The sequence below is a fragment of the Crinia signifera genome, chromosome 1, assembly GCF_055691185.1.
Source record: "Crinia signifera chromosome 1, ASM5569118v1, whole genome shotgun sequence".
NCBI classification, from domain to species: domain Eukaryota; kingdom Metazoa; phylum Chordata; class Amphibia; order Anura; family Myobatrachidae; genus Crinia; species Crinia signifera.
The window spans coordinates 79123463-79150898 of NC_139217.1; the positions used below are offsets into that span (position 1 = coordinate 79123463).

The following is a 27436-nucleotide window of genomic DNA, read 5'->3' on the forward strand; positions in this document are numbered from 1 at the left end:
AAGGTTCTTACAATTGCTCGTGGTGAATAAATACAAGAAAAGAAAAAATGAAAAAAATCAATCAAAAAAATGAAAATGAAAAAAAAAAAAAAAAAAAAAAAAAAATTCAGAAAAAATCAACACAAGTGTGTCGTCAGTTATCTGTCCAATAAATTGGACGGTGTGTACACAGTTGTCACAATATTTTGCACTAATTGCAGTAAATTCAGGGTTCCTTGGTAAGAAAAAAAGGTGTGTTTGTACTTAGTCTGTGCTTTAGAACAATGTCAAGCGGCGTCCCGCTATTTGTATTCCTCCTGTCACTGAGTTACCGGTTAATGCTGGTACCTGTAGATTGGCGTTCGTGTTCGGTCGCGGTTTTTCTCGTTTGGGAGGTGGCTTGGGATCGCAGGGTCCTGGACTTGGGTGCTGCGCTCGTCTACTACGTGGCACCGGCAGGTCCGTGCGTAACACGGCTGACCGGGCTGCAGTGAGGCAGACGCTGCTCCCTGTCTGGAGATGGAGCGGCTCACCGTTTCTGGATGGAGATCCTTCACGGTGACCGTTCGGTCTCCTTTACAAGACCCTGTATGACCTGCCTGGCTCACCCTCCTTCCGATACTCACCACTGCCGGTACACTTGGTATCCTTCAGTTTCGCTCAGGTCTCCGCTGCGTGGCGGTGTGTGCACCCACCGGCCGCTTCGACGTGGGATCCTTCCAGATGCTGCTAGCTTGGTTGCTAACAGGTATAGATGTGGTAGTAGTGTATATCCTCCTGTAGAATTTTCATTAACGGAGCGCAGCACCACAAAATTATTCTCGCATCTGATTGTATGCCTTAACTTAAGGCATACAATCAAAAAATCGGACGCCCAGATAACTCACAAGTACCCAAATCTGTGTATACATATAGGGAATCAGTGCTAGCACTCACCCAGACAGGGGAGTGCAATCAAACTCGCTTACAAATCATATAGAAACAAATTTGTAACAAAACTATCAAAGTAAAAACTCCTTAAACAGGAGATTATAGCGAAGCTCCAACTGTCGGTTCAGATAGGGGACCCTCGTCGCAATATAAAAATACAGTAAGTGACAGACCCATTAATCAGCAAAATCAATAAATACGCAGGAAGTAAAAATTTAAATGTGATATGTGCAAATAAATAATTGTATGCTGAAATTTAATGGGAGAATCACTTAAAAAACCCCAAGAAATACGGGAATAATATCTAGCCCAATAAACTGTCATCGAGGCTCCGACGGCCGGCCCAGACAGGGGACCCCCGCTGTAATATAAAAACACACAGTGGGGTGATAAGTGACAGACCCACTAAACAGACAAACAACAAAGAAATTTATAATCCCACAAACACACATGAAACTAAAATTTAAAGGTGATATGTGCCAGTAAAAACTACACACAGAAATTGGAAACACCAAAATTGCCTTGTAAAAATTCCGGTATAATTACCACTAAACTGGGGCAATACAATTCTAAGCGCTGAGGGAGCTAAAAATTCAAATTAGACCCAACACACACCTCTCTCTGAAAGGGGAATATGCTGTGCTAGACGCCAATCATTGGAAATAAAAGAGAATTAACCAGCACACATCCCTGCATAAAATACATTAAAGGAGGAAAACTGGGCTGTAGGCCAATTTAAGGCAACAGTGCATAGACACAACAGACCCAAGAAATACTCCTAAAAAATCAAATATAGTGCAGCAGACAACGAGCTCTGACATCTTTTTTAATACTCTATTCTTCACATCTTCTCATCTCTTTGTACAAGCACTATGTCTAAATGTATATGATTTTAACTCTTTATTTCACCTAGAAAGAAATAATCCTCATTTGTTCCTATAAAAATAAAGGAATCAAGACGAAGGGGAACCTTTTTAAAGAATGTTTATTAAAAGTTAAATTTTATTGAACTCATCATTACAATACAGTAAACATAAAAATAAAAAGTCAAAAAATTTTCTGTGTGCACTCAAACAGCGTAACATCTTTCTTGCACAATCTCTTGTGCTACCACAGTTTTTCGATATGCATGACCAGACTGTTTACCAGCTGTGGAATACAACTGGTCCAGAATGGCTCCTGGCTGAGGATATGCAGGACCGGACTGGTAAGGGGCTTAGGATATGCAGGACCGGACTAGTAAGGGGCTGAGGATATGCAGGACTGGACTGGTTACCGGATGAGGATTCCCAGGACCTGGTGGAGCTGTACAGGATACAACATGCAGGTTCACACAAAAATGTTATACAGCCTCAGAATGCTGCAGCTAAACTTCCTTTAAATCTCCTTGCTGGACTGTGATTGGCTTCAGGGAAACTGACAGACTGGACTGAGTCTTAGGTTGGGAAAGGTCAGCTGGAAAACATGAAATGCAGCATGTCATAAAATATCATACAAATGGTCAATAGCTGGTCAGTAGTCTCGGTTGCAAGGTGGAATTACCACAGGTGCATGATTAGTGCAGGAGTATTGCACAATCTCAAAATGAATGAATGGCAGCATAGCAGATGCAGTCTGTATGAAGCAAGGCTGGGGAACTCAGAAAGCACCGCAGACTAAAGGCAACATTAATCAGAAAACATATTAACAAGTATGTGGAATTAACCAGGTTCCTGACAATATATCTGGTGCTGCCCATGTCGGGTCAATTCTACAAAATTTTCCAGGTCTTCTTTTAGTTCCCAATCTGCGTCTACATATAAGTAATCCAATAACACCTGGCATGGTGTAATTATAAATGAAAATGTTGCACATAGACAGTGCTAAATAAATGGTAAGTGCATTCAATGGAGGGAACTGTTACCAGTTGAGTACCCCAGGGATATGTACCTGGACCAGTGCTCTTTAACATCTTTGTTGGTGACATTGCAAATGGTATTGAAGAAAGAGTATGCATTTTTGCAGATGACACAAAGTTATGCCACAGGGTAGACACACCAGGAGGGGTAAAACACATGACTGAGCATTTTGGTAGACTAGAGGAATGGTAAAGACCATCTACTGCTACAGTTTAATGTTAAAAAAAGTGCACTTGAGCCTCAAAAATCCAAAGGCTAAATATCATATCAATGGCATTATAATGGTAACTACTGAGGAGGAAAGGGATTGAGGAGTCACTATTTGAAGTGACTTAAAGGCAGGAAAACAATGCAACAAAGCAATAAGAAAGGCAGGTCAGATGCTTGGGTGCATAGAGAGAGGAATCCGTAGCAGGAGAAAAGAAGTAATAATGCCACCGTATAAGTCATTGGTACAACCTTATTTGGAATACTGTGTCCAGTTCTAGAGGTAATTTCCCGAGTAGGATATAAATACATTAAAAAGTGTACAATGAAGGGAAACTTAAATGGTGCAAGGTCTACATAAAACTTACCCAGAAAAATTAATGAGTATATTCAATTAGTGTCGGATCCATTCCGACAATCTTTTGTCATAATGAATCCAATACAGTGGGCAAATTCATCTGTTGGATTCGGCCGCTAATTGATTCTCACCCAGCCGGCACTGGGACCAGGTGAGTGCATCAGCAGTAGCTGGGACAGCCCAGGGTGAGCTGCTCTCACCCGGCCTGGCAGCGTGACAGGTGAGAGACAGGAGAGGTGGCTGGAGGGGAGGACAGCGGACGGGAGGACGGCACTGGGTGAGCTGCTGCTGCTCACCCAGCCCCATTCTCCCTGCCTCAATGCAACTTTTTTTAAAGTCAGATTGAGGTGGTCGGAAACGGGGCCAAAAACTGAGAGATTTGGCCATGTTTCCAACAAAAGCAGGTGGATTGGTGGCCAGAATTGAATAGGTCGGAACCACTTCCAACCTATTCTAGTCGGAAACTGCTCTCTTTTCGGGCATGCTTGGGATAGACATATTAATATCGTTACAAAAAACAAAGGTTAAAAAAGGGTTGACATTGCTTAAAGCAGCGGTTCCCAACTTGAGGTACTTGTACCCGTTGTACCACTTCCAGTTCCATCTGCAGCATCATAAGCGTCACCTCGTGCTTTTTCCCGACCAGCAATACACTGGGAGCTATCCGCACTGCTTTCTGACATCAGCGATCATCTGTTAAGCACTGACAGGGGTGGAGGAAGCAGCGGCCGGCATTAATCCTACAGGTGTTAGCGGGAATCCCAGGAGACAGTACACAGCCAGTGGCCAGACATAGATTCCTGATTGCACACTACTCCTCCACTATTCCTTGATATAAGGACATGCATACTGCTCACTTCCACTCCACTCGTAAGTACTGTGGATATTTCAGATTGAAAGCCGGGTCAAGGGATAAGGGAGAGAAAAAGGTTTGGGATCCACTTGCCTATGGGATAATAAAAAGGGGGCAAACTACTGTAGATGAGCCATGTGGTTCTTACCTGCCATCAAATTCTATGTTTCTATAAATGACAGTAATACCCCTTTCACACCGAACTTGTTAAACGGTATATTGCCGTTTTTTTCACATTTCAAAACGTTTAAGTTCATTTACCGGTTAAAGATAACCGGTATTTCAAAAAGTTTAAAAAGCAGAGTCCTACACGTTTCAGAGCCGTTTTTTATGCAGTGAGGCTCTGAAACGGTATTTAGTAAAAACAACAGATTACAGACCTGTGATAGGCTGTCCCCTGCATTCTGCTTTGAAACGTGTTCAGGGGATCAAACGGGTTGACTGATGTGAATGGTACTTAAACGGTATTTAAAATGGTAATCTACTGCAATGTGAAGGCTCAGAACCGTTTTAAATACTGTTTAAAAATACAGTTTTTTTTAAACGTTTTGGCTGTGTGAAAGCGGTATAAGAAGCCTATTGGTTGCTTTGGTCAATGTCTCAACCTTATCTCTTTCCAAGGCCTGATACATCACCAGTAAATGTGTAGATGACACCCAGTCATGCAAAACTAAATGCAAAGCATCTGAACCAGTTCCTTGCATGATGCGGGTTCATTCTCTAGCCTAACAATATTTGTGTTATGTCTGTGCATATCATTACTCAGTCATATGGTTAATGTAATGGAAGCACTCACAATATTTTTTTAGAAGAATTTTTTTTAGCTCGCACAGTACTACAAAAAGAGAGCAGACATTGTCTTCCCTCTTTATCCTAGTAAATGACCCCCCCCCCCCAGCCCATAGCACCTGGCCGCTGACCGTCACCTCCTGTTGCAGGTAGAGCAGGTACAGGTGGCATGACATGCACTCAGAAAAGCCTTTACATAGGGATGTGCAGACATCCAGTGACCCTTCCATTATACACTACTATGCTAAGGTGCGCTGTATCTAGGCCGGTGCCTCTTCTGCATGCACATATCAGAGCAGAAGTAATTGGTTTGTGTGTGTGCGGTTTATATTATACCCCCTCCCATAATCAGAGAAATCGTGACCAGGTACTGTACGTATCTCTCTCCCAGAACAGCTTCCCTGAGAATGGCTGCTGGCTGCTGAGGATAGATAGATAGAGAGGCTGGCATGCCGCTAGGAACCTGTATGCTTGCAGACTGATTCACATTCTGATCACCAGGCTCCAGTCACACAGCAGCAGCAGCAGCAGCAGCACGTACAGGAGCTGCTACTATACGCAGCAGCAGCAGCAGCAGCAGATCGCAATCATAGCCATGCTAACCCATCTCCCCGAGCCCGGGAGGAGGTCAGCCTGTGCAACACTACCCCAGCAGCCCTGAGACCTGACCACCACCACAGCTCCTGTGCAACCCCCCCCTGCATGCACTAGAGCACAGGTCAACGCCAGAACTTTTACAGGATTTGCATTTTTGTGGACGTGCTATTTTTTTTTTTTTGGTATTTTTTTTTCCACGGGATTTTTTTTTTCTTCCCCAGTGTGTGTGGATGTTGCCTGCAGCGCGCATGCGCCTCTCCATTAGGCATTATCGCCTGGCTCCAGACTTTAGTTGCATTCGTGGTATCTTCTGTTAGGAAACGTTTAGATTTTTTTTTCCTTTTTTTTTTATAGTTTTATTTTTTTATATATAGATATACACTTATAGTAATGCGGAGGCTGCAAAACAGAGGATATTTCGGGATTGCATCGTTTCCTGTGATGGTAGCTATGGTGTGCTGTGCTCAGAGGTGAGATGCTGTTGCTGCAGATATACATATGTCTGCTGCTGGTGTTATTCTTATTAATTGGTGTGATGTGACAATGCTGCTCATATATGGGATGTAATAAGGAGGGGGTGGAGGTGAGGGGGGGGGGGTGAGAGGGAAGTTGTCTGCATGCTTGCACTTTAGTGTACATACTGACTCCAGTCTATACTTCTTCCCACCCAGCGTTAATGAGCCCAGCAACATGTCTTATGTGAAAGAAACAGTGGATAGATTGCTCAAAGGATATGACATCCGTTTGAGGCCAGACTTTGGAGGTAATGATGCCAATACATGATCATATTGTATATACAAATATATGGTAATGCAACACATCATCTCTGCTTCTTGCTGATGCGCACAACCCACTGATTGCTCATATTAAAATAAATAAATAAATACATATGTATAAGCCCTCCATCCTGGAATGTATGTGCATACTGCTCCTATGGAACGTCTGGGTCTCATTTGTTTCTGCTTCCTCAGGCCCTCCCGTTGATGTCGGGATGAGAATTACTGTAGCCAGCATAGATATGGTCTCTGAAGTCAACATGGTGAGTACATGGGTACATCCTTTGAATTAAACAAGAGAGAGAGAGGTAAAGGGAGAGACTATTGCCCCATATTTAGAGCAGGGTAGAGCAACTTTGTGTCAACGTGGCCTTCACTATCTGTCTGTGTGGTAGCTAATTGCCCAGGTGTTGGATATAGCTAATTATACCTCCTTAGGAAACATTCCCATCTGCCATGCATGTGTGTTTGCTGGATCTCCAGCCTACTTCAGCACCATGGACAGGGCTGTGCGTGCCTGGCCTGTTGCTCTGCTGCTATTGGAAGTACAGTAAATGACTGGTGCTTTATTCACTTTGTGGAACGTAACAGTTGCGTCACTGTGATGGTGACTGATGTGTTTCGTGGAAAGGTGGGGGTCTGTTGCAGAAGTGGGGTCAAACTGAGCTTGTGCATGTGAATTCAACTTGTGATGGAGGCTATGACTCACAGGGTGACTGTACAAATTGGTATTGATATATACCTTTTACTGTGGTGATGGATAACAGTATTACAGTCACATGTATTTTTTTTATTTTTGGGATTTGGAGTTTTGCTTTGTTTTCTTGTTTATTTTACGTCAGTGTTTCGAAAACGAAGGTTCTGTGTCTGCATTTGAAAAAGTTTTATTGTGCTTCATAACTTGGTTTGAGACAGATGGTGGAACCATTTAGTTTTTTTACTACTTGGGTATCAAAGTAACAAATGTTTTTGAAAAGTGTTATAGACTCAATAACATATTATTGCTAGAACTTCGATGTAACATTGAACAAACTTTACATGTGTCTTTTACTAGTTTTTTTTAATGTGTCAGAATTGTATATCATTTTACTATAGTTACTAAAGTGTTTTTACCAATATTGGGGCAGATGTATTAAGCCTTAACAAGAGATAAATGCAAGGGTGATAAAGAGAGATAAACATCCAACCAATCACATCCCATCTGCCATGTTACAGGCTGTGTTTGAAAAAAGTCAGTAAGGAGCTGATTGGCTGGACCGTTTATCTCTCTTTATCACCCTTAATCTCTTGTTAAGGCTTAATACATCTGCCCCATTGTACTTTAAATGGGAATTCTGCATTTGGAGAACTTTATTTTTCAGGAAAAGTAGGTTAACTTTGTTGTAAATCAGATCTGTTGTGTACATACAGTCAAATACATGGAACATACATGAACTTATCTACTTTTGTATCAAAGGACAACAGATTAATTTGCTTCTTTCTTTTAGTTTAGTGGGGGGTTTTATCTTTTCTGGGGGGATTATTATGAACTTAAAATGTTTTGCTTTGTTCTGCAAAGTGAAGTGTTACAATGAAGTTAAATTAAACATGCAACCAGCTGTATAGTGTGCCTTTCAAGTGGAGATACTTTAATGCATATTAATGGAAATGGGGCCAAATTCAGCATAAGTTGTAGTTTTTTTAACTTAAATTTCTTCCACTACCATACGGAGGTCAGCACAAGGCAAGGCCGCCACTCATGCCAGGTCCTTCCACACGAAGAAATTTCTAATTTTTGCCATCGTATTACAGAAATGCAAACGCTTCAATGTGCAGAGAAGTGCTCACATGTTTAGGATAGCCCCCTGTCTGGGCAAACTAGCTGTGAAGGCAGTCACCGGGTCAACATTTTTCCCATTGCAGAGGCTTCTATCACTCTTCCATTGCCCAGACCGCATTCCTCCAAAGTTCTAACACTCTTCCGTTGTCCGGACCGCATCCCTCCAAAGCCGCGTCGCAGCCCTCCCAGTGCACCGTCACCAACCTCAGTTGGCACTTAGACTGCGGTTGCATTTTTCTGGATGTGACTTCAGTTTATGGGCTCACGCATGTGCACTGCCACATGTGTCCATGTGCAGATTTGCTAGAATCCGCAATTTAGCAAATCTAGGTTCACTACTGAATTAGGCCCACAGTACAGATTTTAACAAAGTAACAAACATATTCACATTACTCATGACTGAAGAGTTGTAATATGGTATTTTCACTATACAAAGTTTAGTTAGATTGTGTCTATGGAACTGTACGCTATGCAGAAATGGAGCTAAAGATAATGATGACATAACTAGCTCTTAATGGTCTCAGATAATGATGATGAGGACTGGTAGCAAAACAGTGGCGTGCGTTAAGTTCATTGGCTGGTAAGGCACCCGGTAAGGCTACTGCAACCACCCCACCCCCTCCCGCTCCCACAGCAAATCATTGGGCATTTCACAATCTCCCCCCAGTACACATTAACATGTCACACTCCCCCCCAGTACACATTAACATTTCACACTCCCCCCAGTACACATTAACATGTCACACTCCCACCAGTACACATGAACATGTCACACTCCCCCCAGTACACATTAACATGTCACAGTCCTCCCAGTACACATTAACATGTAAGACTCCCCCCAGTACACATTAACATGTCACACTCCCCCCAGTACACATCAACATGTCACACTCCCCCCAGTACACATCAACATGTCACACTCCCCCCAGTACACATCAACATGTCACACTCCCCCCAGTACACGTTAACATGTCACACTCCCCCCCAGTACACATTAACATTTCACACTCCCCCCAGTACACATTAACATGTCACACTCCCACCAGTACACATGAACATGTCACACTCCCCCCAGTACACATTAACATGTCACAGTCCCCCCCAGTACACATTAACATGTAAGACTCCCCCCAGTACACATCAACATGTCACACTCCCCCAGTACACATTAACATGTCACACTCCCCACCAGTACACATTAACATGTCACACTCCCCCCAGTACACATTAACATGTCACACTCCCACCAGTACACATGAACATGTCACACTCCCCCCAGTACACATCAACATGTCACAGTCCCCCCCAGTACACATTAACATGTAAGACTCCCCCCAGTACACATCAACATGTCACACTCCCCCCAGTACACATTAACATGTCACACTCCCCACCAGTACACATTAACATGTCACACTCCCCCCAGTACACATGAACATGTCACACTCCCCCCAGTACACATTAACATGTCACACTCCCCCCAGTACACATCAACATGTCACACTCCCCCCAGTACACATCAACATGTCACACTCCCCCCAGTACACATTAACATGTCACACTCCCCCCAGTACACATCAACATGTCACACTCCCCCCAGTACACATCAACATGTCACACTCCCCCCAGTACACATCAACATGTCACACTCCCCCCAGTACACATTAACATGTCACACTCCCCCCAGTAAACATTAACAAGTCCCACTCCCCCCCAGTACACATTAACATGTCACTTCTGCCCCCAGTACACATTAACTTGTCACCCCCCCCCAGTACACATTAACATGTCACACTCCCCCCAGTACACATTAACATGTCACACTCCCCACCAGTACACATTAACATGTCACACTCCCCACCAGTACACATTAACATGTCACACTCCCCCCAGTACACATCAACATGTCACACTCCCCCCAGTACACATTAACATGTCACACTCCCCACCAGTACACATTAACATGTCACACTCCTCACCAGTACACATTAACATGTCACACTCCCCCCAGTACACATTAACATGTCACACTCCCCCCAGTACACATCAACATGTCACACTCCTCACCAGTACACATTACCATGTCACACTCCCCACCAGTACACATTAACATGTCACACTCCCCCCCAGTACACATTAACATGTCACACTCCCCACCAATACACATTAACATGTCACACTCCCCCCAGTACACATTAACATGTCACACTCCCCCCAGTACACATCAACATGTCACACTCCTCACCAGTACACATTACCATGTCACACTCCCCACCAGTACACATTAACATGTCACACTCCCCCCCAGTACACATCAACATGTCACACTCCCCCCAGTACACATCAACATGTCACACTCCCCCCAGTACACATCAACATGTCACACTCCCCCCAGTACACATTAACATGTCACACTCCCCCCAGTAAACATTAACAAGTCCCACTCCCCCCCAGTACACATTAACATGTCACTTCTGCCCCCAGTACACATTAACTTGTCACCCCCCCCCCCCCCAGTACACATTAACATGTCACACTCCCCCCAGTACACATTAACATGTCACACTCCCCACCAGTACACATTAACATTTCACACTCCCCACCAGTACACATTAACATGTCACACTCCCCCCAGTACACATCAACATGTCACACTCCCCCCAGTACACATTAACATGTCACACTCCCCACCAGTACACATTAACATGTCACACTCCTCACCAGTACACATTAACATGTCACACTCCCCCCAGTACACATTAACATGTCACACTCCCCCCAGTACACATCAACATGTCACACTCCTCACCAGTACACATTACCATGTCACACTCCCCACCAGTACACATTAACATGTCACACTCCCCCCCAGTACACATTAACATGTCACACTCCCCACCAATACACATTAACATGTCACACTCCCCCCAGTACACATTAACATGTCACACTCCCCACCAGTACACATTAACATGTCACACTCCCCCCAGTACACATCAACATGTCACACTCCCCCCAGTACACATTAACATGTCACACTCCCCACCAGTACACATTAACATGTCACACTCCCCACCAGTACACATTAACATGTCACACTCCCCCCAGTACACATCAACATGTCACACTCCCCCCAGTACACATTAACATGTCACACTCCCCACCAGTACACATTACCATGTCACACTCCCCCCCAGTACACATTAGCATGTCACACTCCCCCCAGTACACATTAACATGTCACACTCCTCACCAGTACACATTAACATGTCACACTCCCCCCAGTACACATTAACATGTCACACTCCCCACCAGTACACATTAACATGTCACACTCCTCACCAGTACACATTAACATGTCACACTCCCCCCAGTACACATTAACATGTCACACTCCCCCCAGTACACATTAACATGTCACACTCCCCCCAGTACACATTAACAAGTCCCACTCCCCCCCCAGTACACATTAACATGTCACACTCCCCCCAGTACACATTACCATGTCACCCCCCCCCAGTACACATTACCATGTCACACTCCCCACCAGTACACATTACCATGTCACACTCCCCCCAGTACACATTAACATGTCACACTCCCCCCAGTACACATTACCATGTCACACTCCCCACCAGTACACATTAATATGTCACACTCCCCACCAGTACACATTACCATGTCACACTCCCCACCAGTACACATTAATATGTCACACTCCCCACCAGTACACATTAACAAGTCACACTCCCCCCAGTACACATTAACATGTCACACTCCCCACCAGTACACATTACCATGTCACACTCCCCCCCAGTACACATTACCATGTCACACTCCCCCCAGTACACATTAACATGTCACACTCCCCCCAGTACACATTAATATGTCACACTCCCCACCAGTACACATTACCATGTCACACTCCCCACCAGTACACATTAATATGTCACACTCCCCACCAGTACACATTACCATGTCACACTCCCCACCAGTACACATTAATATGTCACACTCCCCACCAATACACATTACCATGTCACACTCCCCCCAGTACACATTACCATGTCACCCCCCCCAGTACACATTACCATGTCACACTCCCCACCAGTACACATTACCATGTCACACTCCCCACCAGTACACATTACCATGTCACACTCCCCCCAGTACACATTAACATGTCACACTCCCCCCAGTACACATTAACATGTCACACTCCCCCCAGTACACATTAACATGTCACACTCCCCCCAGTACACATTACCATGTCACACTCCCCCCAGTACACATTACCATGTCACACTCCCCCCCAGTACACATTACCATGTCACACTAAGCAAACCACGTGTACGATAGGGAGGAATGTACTGTATGACTGATCTCTGCTAAATTCTGCATCAGCCTCCATGTGTTAAAATATTTGTTTCAGGGTAACTGTAGTAAACCTTGGAGAGTGATAAAGGGGAGAGAGATAAAATACCACCCAGCCCCCAACTGCCAAACCCAACCTGTGACATGACAGTTAGGATCTGATTGGCTGATACATTATTTCCGTCCACTTTATCTCTCTCCAAGGCTTAGTTCGTAGACCCCATATTACTCCCCATGTTATCACTCTACAAGGCTTAGTACATCTCCCCAAGAGTGGCCTGTTTATTACATGTTATTAAGTTGCCTGTTTATAAAGCTTTATAGGGCAGACCACATGCACTATCACAGATATCTTCTGTGCTCAGCTATGTAGGGCTGGATACCTCACCGTCTCTATCTTATTGTAATGGGGCTCTGGTCTTCTCCAATATATCAAGTTTTTCTGACCTTTGTACCCCTATATCTAATGTCAACTTGAGATGGTGTTAGCCATTGTACAATGACATATTGTTTTACTGACTCATTTTTTTTGTATCGATCTTCATAAGTCTACATCCCATAGTCACACAGGCTCAGTCGGGCAGGTTGGTCAGTACCTGGCAGTAAAGCATAGCATAATCCCCCATACAGCTATGAAAGATCAGATGCCTCCAATTTCATTTAAAGAGCCTCTGCCATCACAAGTAATATTTAGGCCTTTACTGCCACTGAGCCTGATATTAAGAACAGTTGTATAGTTAAAGTAAACAGAGAATGGAATAATACATTGCTCAAAGGGTAACATAAAGAAGTTTTTTAATCCAAGCTACAGTAGATTATACACAGCTCAAATTCATTATTTGATATGTTTGAATAGAACTATTAAATGTGCAGGCAAACATGGGAGCTTCCACTCAATATTGCTGCGGTAAATACATTTTTGAACTTATTGATGTCTTACGAAAATCAGAACAGGATTGTCAGTTTAAGAATTGCCATTCAGTGCCTGCTCGCATTTTCTAAGCAAGTGAAATAAATGTCCTTTTTTTATGAGGTGTCATGACATAATTAAAATTTGAACCCATGAATTATATATAATGTGCCAGACATCATAAAGTAATATGATTTTAAATTGTTATTGAGGAAGTTAACTAAGAACTTATCTGGATGGTAGTTGAAATGTGTGACAAAAATATATTTGCCATAAATCTATAATCTGAACTTTGAAGAAATTCATAGTTTAGCTGCTCCTCCCACCCCATGCCACATGCCTTGACCATCTCTGCTTGCTTACATCCTGCGATCACGCCATCTCCCACTTGCTGCACCTCATGTCATCTGTCATTCACCCCTTCCCACTAGATTGTTAGCTCCTCAGAGCAGGGCCCCCTCCCCTTCTTTTGTCAAAGCCTTCTTCTCCTCAAATTTCACTTATAGCTCTCCCCTAATCAGTGACCATCCTGGTCCACATAGACTCCAGATGGCTATGGCTCATCTCTATCTATGGCTGCGGGCTCCTAGTACGTTGAACATTTCCTCAATACTTACACATACCTCCCAACTGTCCCGCTTATCGCGGGAATGTCCTGTTTTTTAGAACGTTCCCACGTTGCTCCCAGAGCCGGCAGGGCAAGACAGTTGGGAATCCCCCCCTGTCATCTGTAAATAGGCACTGTGCACATGTGCACAGCATCAATCCTGCAGCCAGAGGGGTTTGGGGCATAGCCAGCAGCTCATGGAGCTGCTGGCTATGCCCCCACAGCTCCGAAAACAGGGCGTGGTCTCGCGGCAGCAAAGCTGCACACAAATGTTGGGAGGTATGCTTACATCTAAGCTGTAGTGGTTGTTGAATTGTCGTGCTTCTTGTTACCTTGTATTTTTGTTATTTATTTAATATAATGTTAAGTTTTGTCTCCCTGCACTGTTCTATTGCTTGCCCTTTGTACGGCGCTGCAAAGCATTTGTAGCACCTTATAAATATAATATAATAATAACTATCCGTGGTGGATAAGGTTGTAATTAAGATCTGTGTAAAGCTGGGTGCTCACTATAGGATATTATGGACAGGGCATAAAGTGGTCATGCAGAGATGGGGGAACTCATTTCTCTATGCCACCTAATAATACCCACCTAATAATAACCCCTCCCCTCGCCCCCTTAGGCAGAGACAGGGCCAGTGGTAGGGTTTTTGGCATCCCCTTGCAAACTAGTATTATTTTCTGTGAGAATTACAGTGCAGGGCCAATGTGGAGGTTATAATGTTCCACCTCCCCATTAGAGGTGGTGGAACCCCCGTTCCCCCTCACTTTTACCCCTGAGTATGGACAATTTATCATTACGAGGTGATTCGTAAAGATAAATCATTCACATTGTATAGTGTGTGCACACTATATGGGCGCTTCCATGGGTTGGGGACGACATCCTCTGTTACATACATGAAACTCAATTTGAGGATATCGTGAATGACAGCATACTCCTGGAAGTGGCCACTGACGATATATCAATGGTTGTTTGGAATATTGTGCAGTGTGTATGGACTATATTGGGAGTTTAAGGGAACTTAGATACATAATTTGAGTAATGTATGGAAATTATATGTAGCTGTAACGTATTCTGAAACAAAACAAAGTTGAGTTTTAGGAAATATAAGCAGACTCAAAAATAATGACAAAGATGAGTACATTGTCAGGTGGAAGCTGAGGAAAAATTGGGGTACTCTTTACCTAGAACGGCGCCCACGATTGAAATCGCGGGCATCGGGGGTAAAATCGCGGTAATCGCGGGCATCGCGGGTAAATCGCGGGTACATCAAAATCGGGTACCCGCGATTACCGCGATTTTCCCATAGGGAACAATGTTAAAAAGGAAGATTGACCGCGATTTTAGCGTTAAATGCCTCAATGCCCGCGATTTTTACATAGGAAACAATGTTAAATGGGCCACAGAGCCCTAATAGTCCCCCTGAAGTCTTAAATGGCCCCCAAAATTTTTAACGCCACCCCACGATCAACGCGAACCCGAAGCGTGGCGAGCGCAGCGAGCCCGCGAGGGGCGGCGGTACGCGTCCTACGACCTTTTCATGCCCTACTATCCATGTCGGCGTGGAGTTGAGAATAGAATAGTGTGGCGAGCGCAGCGAGCCACCGAGCCCGAAGCGTGGCGAGCGCAGCGAGCCCCGCGAGGGGACGCGGATACCTTCACAGTTATACGCGTCCCCTCGCGGGCTTCACAGGTGTCCGCGTGGCCACGGACACCTGTGAAGCCCGCGAGGGGACGCGTATACCTGTGAAGGTATCCGCGTCCCCTCGCGGGGCTCGCTGCGCTCGCCACGCTTCGGGCTCGGTGGCTCGCTGCGCTCGCCACACTATTCTATTCTCAACTCCACGCCGACGTGGATAGTAGGGCATGAAAAGGTCGGAGGACGCGTACCGCCGCCCCTCGCGGGCTCGCTGCGCTCGCCACGCTTCGGGTTGACGTGGATCGTGGGGTGGCGTTAAAAATTGGGGGGGCCATTTAAGGGTTAATGGGCTCTGTGGCCCATTTAACATTGATTCCTATGGCCAAATCGGGTCCATTGAGCCATTTAACAGTAAAATCGGGTCCATCGCGGGCATTTAACATTGATTCCTATGGGAAATCGGGAGCATCGCGTCGCGGGCATCGCGGGTACATTTATGGCCGGCCGCGACGCGACCGACACGATTTTTAATGTTTAACATGGGTTTCAATGGGAAAATCACGGGCATCGCGTCGGTCGCGTCGCGGGCAGACATAAATGTACCCGCGATGCCCGCGACGGGCGCCGTTCTAGGTAAAGAGTACCAAAATTGGCTCAGTCAGTTGGTAAAGGGGGCAGGGCCGTCTTAACATTAGGAAGGGCCCCTGGGCAACCTAGTTCACTGGACCCCCCCCCCCCAAATTAGTTTGCCCAGGAGCCCACAGTCACCTCCCCAACCCTCACCTCTCTGGCTCCGTGCGGCAGCCAGTCAGCTTCCGGCGGCCGGGGATCCGATCATCTTCGCTGGGGGATCCGGGCAGCGGGATCAGGGCAGCGGCGGTAGCTAGGAGCCTGCCCTGAAGTGGCAAAGCGCTATTAACTGGCGGGGCGGGAAGCGCTGTTGCATTTGAAAAGACTGGCCAGTCTTTTCAAATGCAGCAGCGCTTCCCGCCCCACCGGCAAATAGCGCTAATGGGAAAGATGGTGGCCGGGTGGCGGGGATCCGACCATCCTCGCTGGGGAAGGGGATCAGGGTGGCGGTGGCGGTAGCTAGGAGCCCGAAGCGGCGAAGCACTATTTGTCGGTGGGGGCGGGAAGCGCTGTTGAATTTGAAAAGACTGGCCGGATGCTGATTGGCTGAATTCAGCCAATCAGCATTCAGCCAGTCATTTTAAATGCAGCAGCGCTTCTCGCCCCCCCCTGCCGGCAAATAGCGCTTCGCCGCTTCGGGCTCCTAGCTACCGCCACCGATGCCCTGATCCCCCTGCCGGATCACCCAGTGAGGGTGATCAGAACCCCGGCACACGGACCCCCGAAATTAAATTCACTGCTAGCTAGGAGGTGAAGCGATATTTGCCGGCGGGGTGGGAAGCGCTGTTGCCTTTTCAAAGACTGGCCGGATGCTGATTTTCTGAATTCAGCCAATCAGCGTCCGGCCAGTCTATTCAAATGCAACAGCGCTTCCCGCCCCGCTGGCAAATAGAGCTTCGCCGAATCAGGCTTCTAGCTACCGCCACCGCCCTGATCCCCCTGCCCGGATCCCCCATCGAGGGTGAGCGGATTCCCGGACCCCGGCCACCATCTTTCCCATTGGGCTGGGCCGGGGGCCCCTAGGTCCTAGGGCCCCCGGGCAACTGCCCATCGTGCCCAATGGGAAAGACGGCACTGAAAGGGGGCAAGGGGTGGATTTGAGAAAACCAGCCCTAGATTGAGAATTTAAACTACTGAGGAGGAAAGGGATTTACTGTTGGAGTTACCTGTGCCCAGTACTAGAGATCATATCTTTTAAACAATATAAAAACATTAGACACTGTACAAAGAAGTGCAACTAAAATAGTGCAAGGTCTACACCACAAAACTAAAAAAGCTTGCTATGTATATTTTGCAGCAGAGAAGGAGGGACATGATAGAAACTTTAAAATATATTAAGGGTTTTATCAAGGTACAGAAGGGAGACATTCTTCCAAGCAAAAGAAGTATTAGAACTCAAAGACATTAGCTGAACTGGACGGAGATAGAGATTTTGCCGCACTCACTGTGGTTACATAGCTTTATGCTGGTGACCATTTTGTGCCGCTAGTCCAATGGGCCACAATGGGTGTCACTACAGCTGTGGGATAAAAATATTCTTTACAGAAAAAGTAGTGGGTAAATGGAATAGCCTCAGATCACAGGAAGTAGAGGTCATTTAAACATGCTTTGGATACACATAAACATTTCCTTACAAAGAACTAATGATAATATATGGTTATGGTTATCAAAAGATGAAAAACAAAGACAAACTAGATTGGGCCAAGTGGTTCCTAGCCATCAATTTATGTGTGACTAGACATGCTGACCGGCCTTTATTTTCACCCATACAATTGATTTTCCCAGGGGTGGATGGTTTTCCATAGCAGGATGCTATCAGATGAGTGGTGGTGGCTGGTGATGATGTGGGCGTGCGCATCACCGCTCATTGCTGGACCATACACACTGGGTGGCTCACACGGTTAATGTGAGCTGCTTTCAGCTCAGTATCGCCCAGTGTGTATGGGCTTTTGCTAAAATTTGCACAGATGGCAAAGTCTATTCAATGTTTTAGAATTTGCATATGGATTTGCAAGGGTACAGTATAGGGCTTAGTGATCCATAGGCAATTCACTCGCAAATTTGCACGGGGCGGTTACTTTTTCTGTCTGGGTGGCAACTATCTATTCCCTTCTGCATATTCTCAGATTAGCAATTCATGCTGAATTAGGCCTCATTCTACATAAAGTACCAGGCGCCCAGAACTTTTCATAGCAGACTGTAGTGCATTCTCACATGTTATGCATGCTCAATTGATGAGGACAGCACCATTTATTTTACCATTAACCATGGATTCTCCATGTACACTAGTTTCTTATTGTTACGGACTCTCTACTGGTAGTGCCATGCACCTATATCCGAGGCAATAATACTACTGGCAAGCTATTGAGGGACAGATGTACAGTACCAAGCTTAAAAAAGTGGAGAGTGAAAATAACCAGCCAGTCAGCTCCTAACTTTGAACATGGCAGTTAGGAGCTGATTGACTGGATGTTTATCACTCTCCCTATGTTATTACTTTTTTAAGCTTTATACTCACAGTGCTAGAAGAAATAAGGTCTTGAACTAGAGATGTGCAGGTTCTGATTTACACTGATTTACTCTGATTTCAAAGCAGGATCTTATTGGCTATCCCAAATCACATGACAGTTGTTGACAGTTGATAGCCAATAAGATCCTGCTTTGAAATCAGAGTAAATCAGAGCCTGCACATCTCTATCTTGAACATTTTTTTATGTATTGCCAGCTATGGTAACCCTGTATCATTTGCTCTACTGTCCCAATGTAATATAGTTATAGTTGGGAATACAGGTGTTTCATGGAGCCAAGGGGCTGATTCTGGTTAACTCTGTAAGCTGTGAGTCCTGTCGCTACCATGCGAGGGGATGTGTAATGAAGACACACCCCCTCCCATGCCTCCGCTGCAGGGGAAATCATTTGATAGTCCCAGCCAATAAAATCATTTCACCTGCCTTCGCAAATAAAAGTTAGTGGAGACTGACTTTTATTTGTGGCTGCGGGGACAAAGACATCATCTAATGTCAGCCGCCAGCCCCTGGCACACTTCATTCCTCCTGCATTCCAATGGGATTGGCCAGCATTTTCACGGGGGCACCCATGAAATGCTGGGCGTTACCATGGGCAACACCCAAACCTGCCACTGTACGCCCCCAGCCTGCCCTGCTCCCTTTGAATGACTCTGTGACTATGCAAGTCGCCAAAGCCGCTTGCAAAGGGGACTTGCACATGCGCATAAATGACATGCACAGTCCCCCAACCATCGGAAAAGGGTCGAATTTGCCCCATTCCATGGGAATCGGAATCACCCCCCAAGTGAGAATCAGAAAGTGCGCCTTTTAGGGAGATTTCTCCTATTTTTTTAAGGCGGCAATCATTTCAATATAAACTTGTTCTCAGTCAAAGCAGGACTAAAATATCATGAGTCCTAGCAATACTGGTTTGGGGCCCTTCCTCTATTGTAGTAGCAGCAGTAGTATTTCATGTACATTTTCTCAGTGGTTTGGTGTGTAATGTAGGGTACACACCAGGACGACCCGCTCACGATGCACATCGTGAGCGGGTCGTCAGTGTCTCGTCCGACCCGCTCACGGTGACGCAGGGGGCACGACCCGCTCACGATGTGCACCGTGAGCGGGTCCGATCCGATGGCGACACGCTCCTGGCTGTATGGTCGTCATTCAGATCCTACCTGCAGCAGGTAGGATCTCAATAACGACCAACCGACCCGCGGGACCGCGCATCGGATCGGTATCGGTCCACACCAGGACAGAAAAGGGCCCAATCACCACACAATCTACATCCAATTGGTCGGCATTGGATCTAGATTTAGGGGATCGGGCCCTAGTCGTGCTGGTGTGTACCCAGCATAAGGTTAACACGGCACATAATGAAATAGTGTGTAAAGCCAGCAGATTCTTTAAAGACAATTCAATTCATACTACATTTGTACACAAGATCATCTCAAGGGGATGGGGGAGGGGGTGAACTAATTAATTACAGAGGGCTGAGCTTGTTTGAAAGGCTAACAGGGCCAGGCTAAGGCTTCACCCAAAGACCAAACTATGAACTCACATTGAAGCTGAGCAGGTAGTTAACATTAATAATGTTACCTGCCTATGGCTTGCAAGTTCCCTCAGGCCATGGGATCAGGCAACATCATCTTTAACATTAATATCTACAACAGCCTCATTCTGTCCCCCTAAGGGACAACCCATTATTTCCAACAGGGTTTAACCTAAATTCCTTCTCTTTCTGTGTTTAAGGTTTTATCATATTTTTATGGGCCAGATGCACTAAGCTTCAAAAGTGATAAAATGGAGAGTAATGAACAATCAACCAATCAGCTCCTGCCTAACATTTTTCAAACACAGCTTGTGACTTGACAGGCGGGAGCTGATTGGCTGTTTGTTTATCACTCTCCATTTCATCACTTTTGAATCTCAGTGCACCTGGCCCTATATGAGTTGACCTTTGTAGATACTGTCCCTGAGTTCATAGACTCACAGACAAACTGCATTTTTTCAAAGAGAGCTTTTGTCAAAATTTACAAATATAGCCTGTATTCTTTTATAATACATATATATAAATCCATCAGCCATAACATTATAATCAGTGACAGGTGAACTGAATAACACTGGTGATCTTATTACAATGACACCTATTAAGGTATATTATATAATATATTAGGTAGCTAGTGAACCGATATGGCTAAATGACTGGGGGCGGGATGCAGTAACATCGGTGGCCCCTCTCCGCCACACATCGGTGGCTACCACAAAGATAATTATCGCATATGCACTAACATATGCGAAAATTATTGCAAAGGACAGCTCTTGTGTTAATAGCTGCCCTTTGCGATGTGCTCAGTGATGTGTGAGCTTTCCCCAGCGGTTCTCCCCCCTTTTCCTGCCCAGCAGCTCCCTTCTCAGACGGCTGCAGGGGCTACTGGGCTCAATCTCCTCCACCCTGCACCCGAAAGAGGTGCAGGGAGGAGGTCACTGGTCCGGGCAGCGCAGCAGGAGGCTGCCCGGGCAGAGGTGAGGGAGGGCAGCTGGGGATGCGAGGGGAAGCCCATAGGCTTCTATGGGGTTATACCAGCTAGGGCTGGCGTAACCCCCCCTCCCCCCTCGCAGCTAATAAATCGATAGCTGATTAAATCTCACAGAAGAGCTACTACTGTAAAAAAGTAATGCTGGCTATGGTAAAGAGGTTGAGGACCAACATTGAGCATATGAGCATCAGAAGAAGGTGACCTAGTATTTTTTATTTTATATGTTATGTTGACAGAAGAGTGTGTGTGTGTTTGTGTGTCATAGCACCATCATACACTCTTGGAAGAAAGGAAGCCAGCAGAGGCAGTAGGATGCTCTGCGCAATGCTCTGCTAGGAAACCTTGAGTCCAGGCATTCATGTGGTTGTTACTTTGATACCTTCTACCTAAACATTGTTGACGACCAAGTACAAGGCTTCATGGCAATGGTATTCCCTTTACAAAAGCTGGTTAGTTGGTACTTTATATCCATCCAGGCTTAGTACATGGACCACTTACTTAGTTCCTCAGTTATTTTGATGTAACATCTATGTTGAAGCCTGAATATCACTAAAACCTGCACTGTTAGTGTGCCTTGAAGACCGAAGTCGGAAATACCTGGGCTAGTAGAAGAGAGCTTGGTTGAATGGGCCTTCGGTTATCCACTCCTGAATTGTTTGTGAGGGAACTCGTCTTCATCTTATTGAGAACAAAGTCTGGTTGTTGTGTACCTACTTCCAAGAATTCCACATTTTATTTAACTATTTTCTTGGGTTGTCCTGTGGGCTTGTGATATATGTGATATTTGACAGGGACCAGATATGGTTAGTCACTACCAACATGGCCTTAGTTCGGCAGGAGTACCCTCTAACCACTACGATCCAGTACAAAGAAAAAAAACGTTTCACATGTCACATATTGCTCATATTTAATTCAATACCTGCTGGTATTCTTGTGCATGCATATGCACATATAAATGTACTGGAGTGGGCCACTGCAGTTAGTTGTCCCAGAGGAACTACTGTACAACCAGCTAATTCAAGTGTTTGATAATGAGATACTATGTAAGAAAAGATGTTTGCTCCCTGGAACATCACAGAACACAACTTTAACATTACAGGCATTTTAAAACAGTGGTTTAAAGATGATTTCACACTGAGATGTGCTATGACCCATTTTAATAAATGAGTGTTTTAGCTTTTACAGAATAAATTATAATGTGCAATAGGTATGTGCCACCACGATTTCTTAATTGCAAAAGTAAAATTATAATTAATGTTTTAATTTTACTTTTGGAACATCCGTGAGGGAAAGCAGTGAATACAATATATATATATATATATATATATATATATATATATATATATATATATATATATATATATATATATACATCTTTATATGGAACATCGACCAGGATTAACCACAAAAGTACATTCAAATATTTTCCATAACTGAAAAATATTCTTGTTGAAAAACCATATTGATGCATCTCGTGTTCTAACATGCATGAGGCTTGTGCCAAATAAGTGAACTTCCCATATGCTGGGTACACATTGGTCCTTATTCTGGTTCACTCACAAAGGCAAATTCCTTCTCAAATGGACAAAACCATGTGCACTGCAATGGGGGGGGGGGGGAGAGATGTAACATGTGCAGAGATAATTAGCTTTGGGTGGGGTTTTACTTCAAAGTGACATCTATATTGCAGTGTAAAAATAAAGTAGTCAGTATTTTCCCTGTACAAAAACATAATAACTCACCCAAATCTAACTCTTTCTGCACAAGTTACATCTGACCCACCTGCAGTGCACATGGTTTTGTCCATTGGAGAAGAAATTTGCTTTTGCGAGTGAACCAGAATAATCCCCATTGTGCAATTTATCATTCATACAGTGATCAATGAGATATTGTTAAGTGCATCAGCTCTTTTGTACACAGGATATGTCTCCAAGGGCGTAACTACCATAGGTGCACGGGGTGCAGCTGCTATGGGGCCCAGAGCTGAGAGGGGCCCACTTTGCCTGTCAAAGTATCATGTTCTATATACATTTTTCAGCAATAGGGCCCCTTACAATTTTTGCTATGGGGCCCACATGTATCTAGTTACGCCAATGTCTCTGTTGTTCACATTCATATCCGCAGATATACAGGTATCGGTACATCCACCTGTGTGTATGGGCAAATTATGGACATACCATTTATGATGATAGGAATCGCTGACAATGACATCACAGTCCTGTAGGCAAATTTAAATGCCTGCCCACATGTGATGTCTGGCCAGACACATCAGGAGGTGTGTATGCTTGCCAAAATTGGTTTCATGGTTGCTGGGTCCAGCGGTCGGCGTTGCCATGTTCCAAGTGTGCGCTTAGCCATATTGGGCCTTATTTTGGTTCATTCTTTCTGACAAAATCCTTCTTAGATGGGCAAAACCATGTGCACTGCAGGTGGGGCAGATGTAACATTTGCAGAGAGAATTAGATTTGGGTGGGGTTTTACTTCAAAGTGAGATCTATATTGCAGTGTAAAAATAAAGCAGTCAGTATTTTCCCTGCACAGAAACAAAATTACTCACCCAAATCTAATTCTCTCTGCACATGTTACATCTGCCCCCCCTGCAGTGCACATGGTTTTGTCCATCTAAGAAGGATTTTGTCAGAAAGAATGAACCAAAATAAGGCCCATTGTAACATACAGTATCACATAACACATTTTTCACTCTGAACCAAAAATCATGGAATTTTCCTGAATGTATGATAATAACAGTGATTAAAAAGGGGTCTTATTCATGTATGTAAGTAAAGCAAAAAGTAGCAAGTAACTTTGGGGTTTATTCTAGTTCATTCTTTCTGACAAAATCCTTCTTAGATGGACAAAACCATGTGCACTGCAGGTGGGGCAGATGTAACATGTGCAAATAGAATTAGATTTGGGTGAGTTATTTTGTTTCTGTGCAGGGAAAATACTGACTGCTTTATTTTACACTGCAATATAGATCTCACTTTGAAGAAAAACCCCACCCAAATCTAATTCTCTCTGCAAAAGTTACATCTGCCCCACCCGCAGTGCACATGGTTTTGTCCATCTAAGAAGGATTTTGTCAGAAAGAATGAACTAGAATAACCCCCTTTGTGTCTGGAACAATCCATAATGCCATGCAAGGGGAGCAAATACATTTTGATTTTTACATGCAAGGTAAGAACTGTCTGGTTTTGCATGTAGCCCACAAAGGTTATTCTGGGTACACACCAGGACGACAAGGGTCCGATCCCATCAATCTAGATCCAATTCCGACCGATTGGATGTAGATTGTGTGGTGATTGGGCCCTTTTCTGTCCTGGTGTGGACCGATACCGATCCAATGTGCGGTCCCGCGGGTCGGTTGGTCGTTCTTCAGATCCTACCTGCTGCAGGTAGGATCTGAAGAACGACCATACTCCCGGGTGCGGGTCGCTATCAGATGGGACCCGCTCACGGTGCACATCATGAGCGGTTCATGCCCCCCCCCCCCCCCCCGCGTCATCGTGAGCGGGTCGGAAGAAACACTGACGACCCGCTCACGATGTGAATCCTGAGCGGGTCGTCCTGGTGTGTACCCCGCATTAGACTGCTTTATTTTTACATTGCAATTTAGATTTCAGTGAAAATTGCTTGGACGGATCAACAACCGTTCAGTGTGTATGCGCTGAGTGATTTTCAGCCCAGTGATTTTCCCCATCATCGCTCTGCATACATGCTGGGTAAAAACGTCCGGTGTGTATGGGCCTTTACTCTCTCTGCACATGTTACATCTGCCCCACCTGCAACGCAACATGGTTCTGCCCAGGTGATTATTTACAAACATGAATCAGGACCAAAGTGCCTAAATGATCAAGTTTACATTACATCTTTGCTAAAAAACAGTTGCCTTTATTCCAGAATGTATTTGTTCCAAAATGCAGACAGCTTTACTGTATTTGTTTTTATTTATCAGTAACAATGAGACACACAGATAATGCAAAACAATGAGACCACTCAGAAATGAATAAAAGCTTCAGTGAAGAGTAGACACAATCATCAAAGGTTTATTGTCAGCTAGTCTTGACAGGCAGACATACTTTAACTTGTTGGCAAAGCCATTTGTAGTTCTATATGAAGCTGCCAATGTAATAAGTTGTCAAGATCATTTTATAATGTACAGTGAAGTTATAGGGGTACATTTAATATGCTGAGAATTGCCATGGAAACAGTATCTGAACCCCTTGCCCCCCATTATGTCCTGATCTCATGGATTTTTTGTACATAGCATTATGGGTCTGCAAACAAAAATACGGAAGTCTGGAGGGACCAAGATGGGACTTGTTGCTCATTGTGATGTTCCCATATAATGTTCTAGCAAATATATAAATGCAACCAAATAAAATAATAAAAAAATTCCAACAAACATTGTATATAATAAATATTAAAAACTAGATGTTGTCCCTTGTGATGCCTGGGTTTCCCTCTCTCTATCTCCATCTGTGACTGTTTCCTTCTCTTTATCTTGCGCACCCCAAACCTCCCCCCATTTTATAAACTCCCATTCCTGGATTCTAAACAGATTCCTGACTTTTTGACAGCAGTTCAATTTAGCCAGTAAGGGGTCTACCAAGAAGCTTCTGGGCAAGGGCAGTTATAGTCTGATGTTACTATGTCATCTGTCGATGCTCTGCAGCCCCTTCTGTCAACTCTTAGCAGCTCCCTGCTGTTGGTTCCCTGGCAGAAAGAACGCAGTCTGCAGATCACTCAGTAACAGAAGCTTTCTTATCTCAGCATCAACTTTTGTGAGTTGTGGGGGTAAGCAGTTCTATTAGTAATCTTTATTTTCTTACTGTGAAAGCAACACATTTTTTTATTGCATATTGTGTTGGAAGGTAGCAATTTTGGAATTAATACTTTTATAATTCTCCAAAATATATTGTTACTAATGCTTACCTCCCAAATGACCGGTCAGTCCCGAGGGTGTGGCTTGCAACCACGGCATCCCCATGAGGCCATTTCCTCTTCAGCATAGGCCACACCCCTTTTCAGGCATGCACACGGCTCCTGATTACCTAAATGGAAATGTTGGGAGGTATTCTAATGTTATATAGAAATATCTTGCAATGAGCATTTAAACAAATGATACACCCATCTGTTTAGCAGAGTAAGATTTATAAAAGTATCTATAAATCTTACTGTGGGGCATTATTATTGTGTGGGTGGCATACCATAGTGATGGCAGCATTGCGATTTATGGTATAATATGTAATGGGCATTATGTTGTGTGGCATAGTGTGTAATGGGAATTATGGTGTGGCATTGTGTGGGGCATAATGTTCAAGGAGCATTATGGTGTGCAGCATAATGTGTATTGGCCACTATGTTGTACGATATAATGTTTATCGGACATTACAGTGTGCAGCATTATTTTTAAGGGGCATTACAGTCTACCTGGCACAATGTGTACAAGTGGCACTGCTGTGTGACATAATGTGAATAACGGACACTACTTTATGGTGTAATGTGAATTGGTACTATTATGGGCCATGCCCCTTCCAATGAGATAATGCCCCTAAATTTTATTGCAATTGTGTGTGTGTGTGTGTGTGTGTGTGTGTGTGTAAGGGGGTACCGATTCCCTTTTTAACACAGAACACCAGAATTTCTAGTTATGATATTGATGCACATGGCCACTGCATCCGTAATATGGTAAGAACATGGGGGGCACCAGACAGTAAGTAAAGGTCCTTCTCCTACCCTGCACCCCCTCTAAGCCTGCGTGCTTTCCCACCCTGCACCTCCTCTCTCAGCCTGCGTCCTGTCCCACCCTACACCCCCCACTCACCCTGTGTGCTCTACCAGTACTAGATAGTATATGGGGTATATGGGGTGGTACAATACACTTAAAGACACATCCCCTTTTAAGTGGCCACAACCCCTTTCATGTGCATAATTACAGTCTTCACTTTTATAAACTCCCATTTCAAAATTTCCACTTCCACCACTGCATATAACATACCCAGAAACTCAACAGACC

General features: G+C 44.6%; 1 protein-coding gene across 1 annotated transcript in view; it reads left to right on the forward strand.

Moving 5' to 3' along the window:
- Positions 1-5405: 5405 nt before the first annotated feature.
- GABRB1 (gamma-aminobutyric acid type A receptor subunit beta1) overlaps positions 5406-27436 on the forward strand; it is a 474444-nt gene continuing 452413 nt past the window's right edge. The window contains exons 1-3 of the mRNA XM_083167879.1: positions 5406-6081; positions 6283-6374; positions 6583-6650. Coding sequence (XP_083024005.1) covers positions 6002-6081; positions 6283-6374; positions 6583-6650 — 240 coding nt within the window. The 5' untranslated portion in view covers positions 5406-6001. The remainder of the gene's footprint in view (positions 6082-6282; positions 6375-6582; positions 6651-27436) is intronic.